At 36.4% G+C, this 12,946-nt stretch overlaps 1 protein-coding gene across 1 annotated transcript; it reads left to right on the forward strand.

The window, feature by feature from the left end:
- Positions 1-1,023: 1,023 nt before the first annotated feature.
- On the forward strand, positions 1,024-12,039 carry LOC132841171 (uncharacterized). Its single transcript, XM_060863413.1, has 11 exons — positions 1,024-1,090; positions 1,197-1,421; positions 1,520-1,713; positions 2,549-2,593; positions 7,729-7,846; positions 8,598-8,642; positions 8,749-8,973; positions 9,071-9,261; positions 9,768-9,824; positions 10,087-10,126; positions 10,520-12,039. Exons 1-11 carry the CDS (start codon positions 1,075-1,077, stop codon positions 11,524-11,526), a joined length of 2,163 nt encoding a protein of 720 aa, XP_060719396.1. The 5' UTR covers positions 1,024-1,074; the 3' UTR covers positions 11,527-12,039.
- Positions 12,040-12,946: the final 907 nt, after the last annotated feature.

Raw genomic sequence — 12,946 nt, forward strand, 5'->3', positions numbered from 1 at the left:
ACACGTTACTACAAAATAAAATCAGCAGAAATGTGTGCGACTGCAATAAGGGAGGTTTGGCGAATCACTGCTCCTAGATTGCATTACGCTCCGCACGCTCTACGGAGAAGCACAGGAACGCACCCCGTGCACGCGCAGTCAGAGCTGGAGGCGTTTATCTATAACGGCAACCAAAAGCAGTGAAATTTCACTATTCTTATTACCAGAGTTGTAGCACAAACAAAATATTAATTCAAACAATCCAATCAATACTAAATAAAAATAACATTTATTGATTTGTTCTTTGTCTTGTGAATATTTTTTTATAATGACTGCATTCATTGGACACACTGTTTGTAGAGAATGCACACACACATGAACTGATTTGATTCAAGACCGTTATCATTACATCATGCATAAAATTTTGGTGTCCACTTTTGCAATTTTAATTAATACCATAACTTTTGGCTTCCTATGTAGTAATATAATATATAATATAAAACTTCTTGTTTTAAATTCTCACTGAGGGCTAAAACCCCCTAAAGATGAGACCCCTGAACCGCCCCTGCTCTTATGCCTACCGAAAATCACTGAAATTTTACTTTTTACTTTTACTTCAAATACTTAAGTACATTAAATATCAGAAAATTACTTTTGATACTTAAGTACAGTAAATATAAGATACTTTAAGACTTTTACTTGAGTAATATTCTAAAAGGTAACTTTCACTTCTACCAAAGTCTTTTTCTAGTACAATACTGTACTTGTACTTTTACTCAAGTATTGCTTTCTAGTACTTTATACAACATGGGTCTCATGTGGCTCAATGGGAATTTCCCACAGCCACATTCCAAAATCTAATAGGAAGCAATCACAAACAAGTGGAAGCTTTTATAGCAGAGAAGTGGTCTTGGGTGTGAGGGTCAGGTGTCCAAATTCTTTTGGCAATATATAGTGTTGTAAAGTCAGAATTTCACCATGTGATGGGTTTTTTCAGGCCACCACACATACATTATAAGAAAAACAATGTAGGACTTACCTTTATAAAAACTATTTGGTTTTTCAGATGGAACACTCGCTGTCAGTGCAGATGACATGGAAGAAGAACCAGGTAATATATCAAAGGGGTAACATTGACATATGATCCTCAAAAATATGAGTAGTGGTTAATATCTTAATAATTATTACTAATGGCTAATTCCTATTTTTGTTTACAGAAAAGATGACAGACATATTTGTAGGAAATAAAGTTTTTGTTCATGTCACTGGAAAAACATTAAATGTTGATAAGAAATTCATGGAACATCTTAAACAACAAAAACCAGATCTGCAGGAGGTGAAAAATGTAGCTGAGTGCGATTATGTTCTGGTTTTCTGTCCTATTGTGTCACGAGCTGGAACCGACATTGAAGTGGCATTGAAAAATCTTCAGGATATTGCAGGTATTATAATAAATAAAACATAAATAAAATAATCAGTAACATGGTTGTGTGATGCACTATGGTATAAATCATTCCACTGAATACAATGTTTTCTTTAGGTTCCAAACCTGCTCTTCTAGTGGTGCTCCATCACACGTTTGATAAAGATTATGTTGCACCACACAGCAGCAGAGCTGTAAAAAGGAAGAATTTACTCACAGTAGACTGTCTGTTCCATGAAGATCAAGGATTACTTCAGTGTACAAAAAATGATGAATCACTGGGAAAAATTCTAAGCATTATAAAACCCGAGGTAGCTGTTAAATTACTACTTTGAACAGTATTTACTTTATGCATCTAACATACATAAAACACAATTTATTCATGAAATGATCCCCCCCCCCACACACACACACACACAATTGCTTACAGCATTTATAATGAACAATGTTTACTTTTCCATATTCTTAAGAAAAAGTACCATTAAGAAAATTGAATTTGTATTGCACTTGTTTATTTGGTTGTAGTCAAAGTTACATTTTTCAACATTCTGTCCACGTGTGCAATCATTGACAAGTTATGATGCAAAAATATAAAGTTTAGCAACTTTGAGAATGTGAGAATCTCTGAAATCTGCACAGTGAACATGGGCCTAATGTATTTTGTGTGTTCACATTTAAAAGCATTGAAATCTCAGTGAGGGAAATTCAAAGCATTGAGTCTTTTGGAGGGGGGCACGGTGGCTTAGTGGTTAGCATGTTCGCCTCACACCTCCAGGGTCGGGGTTCGATTCCCGCCTCCACCTTGTGTGTGTGGAGTTTGCATGTTCTCCCCGTGCCTCGGGGGTTTCCTCCGGGTACTCCAGTTTCCTCCCCCGGCCCAACATGCATGGTAGGTTGATTGGCATCTCTGGAAAATTGTCCCTAGTGTGTGATTGAGTGAGTGAATGAGTGTGTGTGCCCTGCGATGGGTTGGCACTCCGTTCAGGGTGTATCCTGCCTTGATGCCCAATGACGCCTGAGATAGGCACAGGCTCCTACCCGAGGTAGATTGGATAAGCGGTAGAAGATGAATGAATGAATGAGTCTTTTGGAACAGTGAAGTTTTACAGCATGCGTGTTACTGATATGTTGTGTTTTTTCTTTTAGGCATCATGGTGGAGTTATTTCAGGTTCTCTTCTGCAACTTGTAACGTATGTAATATTAGCTATGTAAATCCTGTATATTGGTTGCATAGTGAGGTAAAATTCTTTGTGTATATATATATATATATATATATATATATATATATATATATATATTAGTCATGCCCTAAATACCCCAGGCAAATTGTGAATTGAAGTTACTTTTATTCAACCAGCAAGTTTTTTCTTGATTAGAAATGACACAGGCGTCTCCCAGAAGATAATAAGACGATGTAGAAGAGGCATAGTGGTGGAAAAAATTATTACTCATCTTTTATTTACATTAGAACAAAAAGTGGCATGTCCAAAATTATTCATACGCTTATCAACAGTCAAAAGAAAAGCCCTTATTGGTCTCCACTGGTATTTTTGCCCATTCATCTTTAGCGATGAGCTCCTAGCCTTTCAGGTTGGAGGGTCTCCTTGCCATCACCTTGATCTTTAGCTTCCTCCACAGATTCTCAATCGGATTTAAGTCAGGACTCTGTCTGGGCCACTAAAAAACGTTAATGTTTTTGTCTGCTAACCATTTCTTCACCACTTTTGCTGTATGCTTTGGGTCGTTGTCGTGCTGAAATGTCCACTGGTGCCCAAGGCCAAGTTTCTCTGCAGACTGCCTGATGTTGTTCTTGAGTATTTTGAGGTATTGCTCCTTTTTCATGGTGCTGTTTACTGTGATTACTGTAGGTTCCCTGGTCCACCAGCTGAAAAACACCCCCAAAACATTAGGTTTCCACCATGTTTGACAGTGGGGATGGTGTTCTTAGGGTTGAAGGCTTCTCCTTTTTTATGCCAAATGAAAGCTACATCATTGTGGCCAAACAATCAATTTTTTGTTTCATCTGACCATAAAACAGAAGACCAGAAGTCTTCTTCTTTGTCCAGATCAGCATTTGCAAAGGCCAAGCGGGTTTTTGTGTGCCTTATCTGGAGAAGTGGTGTCCTCCTTGGTCTGCGTCCGTTGAACCCAGCGGAGTGCAGTGTTTGTTGGACTGTCTGCCTTGAGATGTTGCCACCAGCAGAGACAAGATTCATTAGGATGGCCTTAGTGGTGACACTTTTGGCTTCCGACCGCGTCCTCTGAGATGTTTCACAGTGCAGAACGTCTTGAATTGTTTAATAATACTTTGCACTGTAGCCACTGGAACTTCAAAACATTTAGATAAGGTCTTATAGCCCTTTCCTGACTTGTGAGCAGCCACAATGCGCAGCCGCAGGTCCTCAGTGAGCTCCTTTTTCTTAGCCATGACTGTCCACAAACCAACAGCAGAGAGCTTCTCTTTTTCTCCTTTTGAGTTGATTAAAACAGCTGTTTCCAATGAATCAGGGTAAATAGGATGCTTTAGAACAGCTTGGACTGTTTGGAATGGTATAGATCTTTGGATTTTCCCATAGACTGTGACAGTTTGCAAAGGGTATGAATAATTTTGGACATGCCACTTTTTGTTTAAATGTACAGTAAATAGAAGATGAGTAATAATTTTTTCCACGATGATGCGTCTTGTACATCGTCTTATTATCTTCTGGGAGACGCCTGTGTCATTTCTAATCAAGAAAAAACTTGCTGGGTGAATAAAAGTAACTTCAAGTCAGAATTTGCCAGGGGAATGAATAATTTCAAGCTTGACTGTATATATACACACACACAGACACACACATAAAACATACCCTATAGATGTATGTCACTTGTTTACTTTTTCTAGCAAACAAATAACATGGAGATTGGAACGTCCAAAACAGAATCTGACAAAGCTTCTGAAATTCAAAATGCCCCTCAGATTATCGGGAACGGTGACGTGCAAAATGAACAAAAAGCCTCTGGTAAGAGTTGAGTGCAAAACTACTGTAATGTCTTCTTCATGTGTTTTACAGATTTCATGTTGTTTTTCTATGCTGCTTTCTATGGGGAAATTAGTTAAAACAACATATACATGTACAAAAGAAATGAAAGGAAATAATGATTATTAGGTTGAACCATGATAACTGTCTCTGCTGTTCAAATGTTTATGTCTCCAAGGCAGTATACTGTAATTTACAGGAAACAAAATTTAACAGACAGACTGAATTGGAACTAAACATCTAGTTTATCTTCAGAAAAAGTGGTAAGAAGATACAACATGTATTTATTATATAAAAACATATATAATACATATGATTCTTGTATTCATGACAAAAGATACCACAGATATAAAAACAGACTATGAGTAAAAATGAGATTAATGATAGACATAGATTTCATGGTAAAGTAAAATATATACAGGCTTGTAGCTCAGGATTATGGATTTGTTTCCTGTCCTGCATCTCAACATTGTCTTTTATGTGTGTATGATTGTGTCCTGCCATGGGTTTTGCCCCAAGTCCCCTGGGATAAGTTAATAGCTCTCTATGTAGGAAAAGAGCTGCACAAAATGGATGGAGAGAATCATATTTCAGAGATCATATCATATATCATATGAATCATATTTCATATTGGAGAGAAAAATGTAGCTGAGTGCGATTATGTTCTGGTTTTCTGTCCTATTGTGTCACGAGCTGGAACCGACATCGAAGCGGCATTGAAAAATCTTCAGGATATTGCAGGTATTAAAATATATAAATCATAAATAAAATACTCAGTGACATGGTTGTGTGATGCACTATGGTATAAATCACTCCACTGAATACAATGTTTTCTTTAGGTTCCAAACCTGCTCTTCTAGTGATGCTCCATCACACGTTTGATAAAGATTATGTTGCACCAGACACCAGCAGAGCTGTAAAAAGGAAGAATTCACTCACAGTAGACTGTCTGTTCCATGAAGATCAAGGATTACTTCAGTGTACAAAAAATGCTGAATCACTGGGAAAAATTCTAAGCATTACAAAACCCGAGGTAGCTGTTAAATTACTACTTTGAACAGTATTTACTTTATGTATCTAACATACATAAAACCCAATTTATTCACATGAAATGATCCCCCCACACAATTGCTTACAGCATTTATAATAAACAATGTTTACTTTTCAATATTCTTAAGAAAAAGTACCATTAAGGAAATTGAATTTGTCTTGCACTTGTTTATTTGGTTGTAGTCATAGCTACATTTTTCAACATTCTGTCCATGTGTGCAATCATTGACAAGTTATGATGCAAAAATATAAAGTTTAGCAACTATGAGAATGTGAGAATCTCTGAAATCTGCACAATGTACATGTGCCTAATGTATTTTGTGTGTTCACATTTAAAAGCATTGAAATCTCAGTGAGGGAAATTCAAAGCATTGAGTCTTTTGGAAAAGTGAAGTTTTACAGCATGTGTGTTAATGATATGTTGTGTTTTTTCTTTTAGGCGTCATGGTGGAGTTATTTCGGGTTCTCTTCTCCAGCTCGTAACGTATGTAGTATTAGCTATGTAAATCCTGTGTATTGGTTGCATAGTGAGGTAAAATTCTTGTTGTGTGTGTGTGTGTATATATATATATATATATATATATATATATATATATATTATATATATATATATAGTCATGCCCTAAATACCCCAGGCAAATTCTAACTTGAAGTTACTTTTATTCAACCCGCAAGTTTTTTCTTGATTAGAAATGACTCAGGCGTCTCCCAGAAGATAATAAGATGATGTACAAGACGCATCATTGTGGAAAAAATTATTACTCATCTTTTAGTTACATTGGAACAAAAAGTGGCATGTCCAAAATTATTCATACCCTTATCAACAGTCAAAAGAAAAGCCCTTCTTGGCTATTACAGCAATCAAACACTTGCTATTATTGCTGACCAGCTTTTTGCATGTCTCCACTGGTATTTTTGCCCATTCATCTTTAGCGATGAGCTCCTAGTCTTTCAGGTTGGAGGGTCTCCTTGCCATCACCCTGATCTTTAGCTTCCTCCACAGATTCTCAATCGGATTTAAGTCAGGGCTCTGGCTGGGCCACTAAAAAACATTAATGTTTTTGTCTGCTAACTATTTCTTCACCACTTTTGCTGTATGCTTTGGGTCGTTGTCGTGCTGAAATGTCCACTGGTGCCCAAGGCCAAGTTTCTCTGCAGACTGCCTGATGTTGTTCTTGAGTATTTTGAGGTATTGCTCCTTTTTCATGGTGCTGTTTACTGTGATTAGGTTCCCTGGTGCACCAGAAGAAAAACACCCCAAAACATTAGGTTTCCACCACCATGTTTGACAGTGGGGATGGTGTTCTTAGAGTTGAAGGCTTCTCCTTTTTTATGCCAAATGAAGCTACATCATTGTGATCAAACAATAAAATTTTTGTTTCATCTGACCATAAAACAGAAGACCAGAAGTCTTCTTCTTTGTCCAGATGAGCATTTGCAAAGGCCAAGCGGGTTTTTGTGTGCCTTATCTGGAGAAGTGGTGTCCTCCTTGGTCTGCGTCCGTTGAACCCAGCGGAGTGCAGTGTCCATTGGACTGTCTGCCTTGAGATGTTGGCACCAGCAGAGCCCAGATTCATCAGGATGGCCTTGGTGGTGATCCTTGGATTCTTTTTTACCTCTCTCACTATCCTCCTGGCCAGCACAGGTGTCACTTTTGTCTTCTGACCGCGTCCTCTGAGATTTTTCACAGTGCAGAACGTCTTGAATTGTTTAATAATACTTTGCACTGTAGCCACTGGAACTTCAAAACATTTAGATAAGGTCTTATAGCCCTTTCCTGACCTGCGAGCAGCCACAATGCGCAGCCGCAGGTCCTCAGTGAGCTCCTTTTTCTTAGCCATGACTGTCCACAAACTAACAGCAGAGAGCTTCTCTTTTTCTCCTTTTGAGTTGATTAAAACAGCTGTTCCCAATGAATCAGGGTAATTAGGATGCTTTAGAACAGCTTGGACTGTTTGGAATGATATAGATCTTTGGATATTCCCATAGACTGTGACAGTTTGCAAAGGGTATGAATAATTTTGGACATGCCACTTTTTGTTTAAATGTAAATAGAAGATGAGTAATAATTTTTTCCACAATGATGCGTCTTGTACATCGTCTTATTATCTTCTGGGAGACGCCTGTGTCATTTCTAATCAAGAAAAAACTTGCTGGTTGAATAAAAGTAACTTCAAGTCAGAATCTACACACACACACACACACACACATAAAACATACCCTATAGATGTATGTCACTTGTTTACTTTTTCTAGCAAACAAATAACATGGAGATTGGAACGTCCAAAACAGAATCTGACAAAGCTTCTGAAATTCAAAATGCCATTCAGAATATCGGGAACGGTGACGTGCAAAATGAACAAAAAGCCTCTGGTAAGAGTTGAGTGCAAAACTAATGTCTTCATGTGTTTTACAGATTTCATGTTGTTTTTCTATGCTGCTTTCTTTGCAGAAATTAGTTAAACCAACATATACATGTACAAAAGAAATGAAATGAAATAATGATTATTAGGTTGAACCAGGATAACAGAGTCTCTGCTGTTCAAATGTTTACGTTTCCAAGGCAGTATAATTTACAGGAAACAAAATTTAACAGACAGACTGAATTGGAACTAAACATTTAAATAACTTCATGTGTGTTTGATTGTGTCCTGCCATGGGTTGTGCCCCAAGTCCCCTGACATAAGTTAATAGCTCTCTATATAGGAAAAGAGCAACACAAAATGGATGGAGAGAATCAGATTTCCTTTCAGGAATGAAAGTAAAACTAAAATCACACTCGTATGTATACATTTCTCACACCGTTGTGCTGAAATAAAATGTCGACTATGAACCTTCTCACCCAACATCAGAGACCTCACTTATTCTCATGTGGCTCAATAAGAATTTCCCACAGCCACAGTCCAAAAACTAATAGGAAGCAATCACAAACAAGTGGAAGCTTTTATAGCAGAGAAGTGGACTTGGGTGTGAGGGTCAGGTGTCCAAATTCTTTTTGCAATATATTGTGTTGTAAAGTCAGAATTTCACTATGGGATGGGTTTTTTCAGGCCACCACACATACATTATAAGAAAAACAATGTACAGTAGGACTTACCTTGATAAAGACTATTTGGTTTTCCAGATGGAACACTCGCTGTCAATGCAGATGACATGGAAGAAGAACCAGGTAATATATCAAAGGGGTAACATTGACATATGATCCTCAAAAATATGAGTAGTGGTTTATATCTTAATAATTATTACTAATGGCTAATTCCTATTTTTGTTTACAGAAAAGATGACAGACATATTTTTAGGAAATAAGGTTTTTGTTCTTGTCACTGGAAAAACATTAAATGTTGATAAGAAATTCATGGAACATCTTAAACAACAAAAACCAGATCTGCAGGAGGTGGAAAATGTAGCTGAGTGCGATTATGTTCTGGTTTTCTGTCCTATTGTGTCACGAGCTGGAACTGACATTGAAGCGGCATTGAAAAAGCTTCAGGATATTGCAGGTATTAAATATGTAAAGCATAAATAAAATAATCAGTAACAAGGTTGTGTGATGCACTATGGTATAAATCACTCCACTGAATACAATGTTTTCTTTAGGTTCCAAACCTGCTGTTCTAGTGGTGCTCCATCACACGTTTGATAAAGATTATGTTGTACCAGACAGCAGCAGAGCTGTAAAAAGGAAGAATTCACTCACAGTAGACTGTCTGTTCCATGAAGATCAAGGATTACTTCAGTGTACAAAAAATGATGAATCACTGGGAAAAATTCTAAGCATTATAAAAGAGGTAGTTGTTAAATTACAACTTACTGTAGAACATTATTTTCTTTATGCCTCTAACATACAAAAAAAACCCAATTTATTCATGAAATGTTTTCCCCCATAATTGCTTACAGCATTTATAATGAACAATGTTTACTTTTGCACATTCATAAGAAATGTTTCAGGATCCAGCCTGGACTTTGGCCATGTGTGTTTGTTTTCACATCCCTGAGAGAAATGTACCAAAAGTACCATATAAAATTTGAATTTGTCTTGCATTGTCTTGTTTATTTGGTTGTAGTCATATGTACGTTTTTCAAAATGCTGTCCATGTGTGCAATCATTGACAAGTTATGATACAGTTTAGCTAGTGGAAGAATGTGAGAATCTCTGAAATCTGCACAATGATCATATGCACAATGTATTTTGTGTGTTCACATTTAAAAATATTGAAATCTCAGTGAGGGAAATTCAAAGCATTGAAAGTTTGACAGCATGCGTGTTACTGATATGTTGTGTTTTTTCTTTTAGGGGTCATGGTGGAATTCTTCCTGGCCTTGGTCTTGGTGGACTTCAGATGGCAGTAAGGTAAAACTCTTTGACTTTCATATTGTACTAATACAATATACTGAAATATTAACACAACTAGATGGCACTAAAGGGAGGAAAGTTAAAGATACTAATTATCATTCTGAAAACATACAGACTTAAACATCATTCTTAAGTCATTGTAACTGGAACAAATGTAAAATTTTGCAGTTGATTGACAATAGTAATCAAGTAATAGGCTCTGTGCCTTAAATTTGAATTTAGCTTTTAGACAATAACCAGTCTGCCACATTTATTGTAGGACCAAAGCCAGAGTAAAGATCCAGAAACAAATGAGAAAGGTAAGCAGTGGTTTTTCCATGTTTCCTATGTTCCATGAAGAAGATGTCCATATTTTTTTATATTTTGTGCAGTTACAATCCAACTTTATTTAAATGTATAGATTTCTGTTTGACTGATCAGGTGACCTAAACAAGTTTAATCAGAAAATTTAAAAGCACGACATAGGGTTAACCTATGAAGTTAATAACATTCGTCTGAAGTGTTAATAGAGAGATCATATTCATAATTCTGTGATTTATTTTATAAATCTATGCTGATGTTAATAAAAACAATTTAATAATGTCCATGAATGTAATTTTGTAGTTTAAGATGTCCATACCTTCAACTATTATGAAGCTCCAAATCACCATTACACTGCATGCAATTTCTTAAAATAACTCTATATTTTCCAGATTCTGTTCAGAGGATTTTGGTATTAGGGAGAAATGACGCTTGGAAAAGTTCATCAAAAACAATCGTCCTAGGGAGAGATGAGAGGAACCAGGAGAATGAGAGCATGGAGGAGGAGGTGGCTGGGAGAAAGGTGACTGTTGTGGAGACCCCTAACATTTTCTCAGCTGAACTTGCTCAGGAGAAAATTAGAAAGGATGTGGAAGAAGCTATCAATCTGTCTAAGCCCGGACCCCATGCCTTCCTCCTGATAATACCTGTAAATCTTTCAGAAGACAACAAAGTTATTGTAGAGGATTTAAAAGTTACTTTCTTAAAGATGGAAGCGATCTTTGGAGAGAGGTTTTGGAAACACACCATGATCATATTCAGTGTTAGTGATGAATATCTGAAGAAGAAGATTATGGAGTTTATCCAATCAGGAGACCAGGAGGTCCAGACACTTGTACAGAAATGTGAGTACAAGTATGACTTTCTCATGACTAAGGACAATGAAGTTGGTCCTCATGACTTAGAGTATCTGCTGGAGAAGATAGAGAAGATGGAAGGTGGAAACGTAAAGGACTTCTACAGTAGTGAGGTTTATCTGAAGACACTAGCTTTGATTGGAGGGATTGAGAAAAAGATCAACAATGAACTAGAGAATCTTGATAATCCAGCGAATGAACTGATGAGAAACGTAGAACAGAAGAACAAAGAAGAAACAAAGAGAAAGAGAAAAGCCGAGGAAGAAGAGACAGAGCAAAGTCCAAAAGTGGGGAAAATTGTTGAAGAACTAAAGGGCAAGATGGTGATTCAGAAAGTGCATGAAGAGTGCACAGAGACAGAGAGAAAGTCTGAAATGAAGACTTTCCTGTCTGGAATCTGGAGAGATATTTTGAATTCTAGCATGAAGATGCAAGAAGAGATTGAAGGAAAGGATAGACAGATCAAGGAAGATAATAAAATCTATAGAGAATTGCTTGACAAGTTTCTTTTTCCTGACGAATCTAAAAATCCAGGAATGTAAATCCTCTTTTTCCTCATTTTTCCTATTCCGATTAATTGTATTCCTTATTTGCAATTCTAATTACCAATAATAACAAATAGATTGCAGTGTTATATGTAGTAGATAATGAGTAATCGTTGTATTTTACTGTCACTGTCAGACGTTTTAACTTTGCCTTGCGCTATAAATTAGAAAATGCTACCAGTTCAGCCCTGAATACATTACCTGATATTTCTCTTGTGATAGGTCACTCTGTATCTCATTACATACACCGCTTATAAACGCTTATAAACACCTTCATTTGTCTATTGTGAGTTAAAATCATACATATATGAATTCTGTTTCCAATCGTTGTCTCCCAGTCCATCTTGTACTCTCCAAAGCTCTTGCCTTTGCAATATATTAAAGTGTGTATCGGATATCGAATAAAAATTGTGTTAAACAGAAACTGTAAAAAAAAAACATTCGTAAATGTGTTACTTTTGCATGTTCCATAAATTTACAGTTATGATAATAAAGGATAATGCTCCAAAACTTACAAGAACAAGTGATTATTACACCTTATACCACAGCACTGAATATTCATCAGTTCTATCACTGGGCAGCTTGTTTTAATATGTTATTTCTGTAGAAGCTATTTTATAGTTTGTACCACAGATGTCTTACATAATACAAGTCTAATGATATACAGATAAAACGTGGTGTTATTTAACAAAGAATAGGGTACAGAATAGTGGGGTTATATTCCTATAATACTATGCCACATTGTGTGTTTTATTTCTTTTGACACGATTCCCAAATACACTTCAGGTAAAAAAAAAATAAAAGAAATCACAGTGTTTAATAACCATCATATTTCTCCATTCAGCATCCAAAATATGTAAGTTTTTGAAAAAAGGTAGTAATAAAATAAACATTGCTAGTTGAACATAGTTGATCTGAAATCTCAGCTCAGGCTCTGTAGTCTGTGGTAGTCTAGGGTTTAAGGTGTTGGCCTGCTGAGCTCAAATCCCTGGTCCACCAAGCTGTCATTACTGGTCTTTAACCTTCTGGTGTATAAAAAGAAGCTAAAATGTAAGTTACTCTGAATAAGAGCTTCTTCCAAATGCTGTAAATGACATCATCAAGCCAAATTAGTTTGAAATAATTTAAATCCTTAAGCAAACTGAGATCAGATTCATGATTTATATTAGCCTATTAAATGAACAGTTGTTACATGAACCTGCAGCGAATCCGTTTCAGAGATGAATCCTTGACTTATTCAAAGTGAAACTAAAAGTATAATGTGTTTCAGCAGCACAGACATTGGGGAGAACAGTGGAGGTAGGTGCTTTTTTCAGCTATATGCATTCATACATGAAATATATGTGCGGTAGAAATATATCGTCGATATATATATATATATTTTAAGGTTTTAATTCCAAGTTATGTCAATGGCTCT

Source organism: Tachysurus vachellii, chromosome 26 (genome assembly GCF_030014155.1).
Source record: "Tachysurus vachellii isolate PV-2020 chromosome 26, HZAU_Pvac_v1, whole genome shotgun sequence".
In the NCBI taxonomy this organism is placed as follows: Eukaryota; Metazoa; Chordata; class Actinopteri; order Siluriformes; family Bagridae; genus Tachysurus; species Tachysurus vachellii.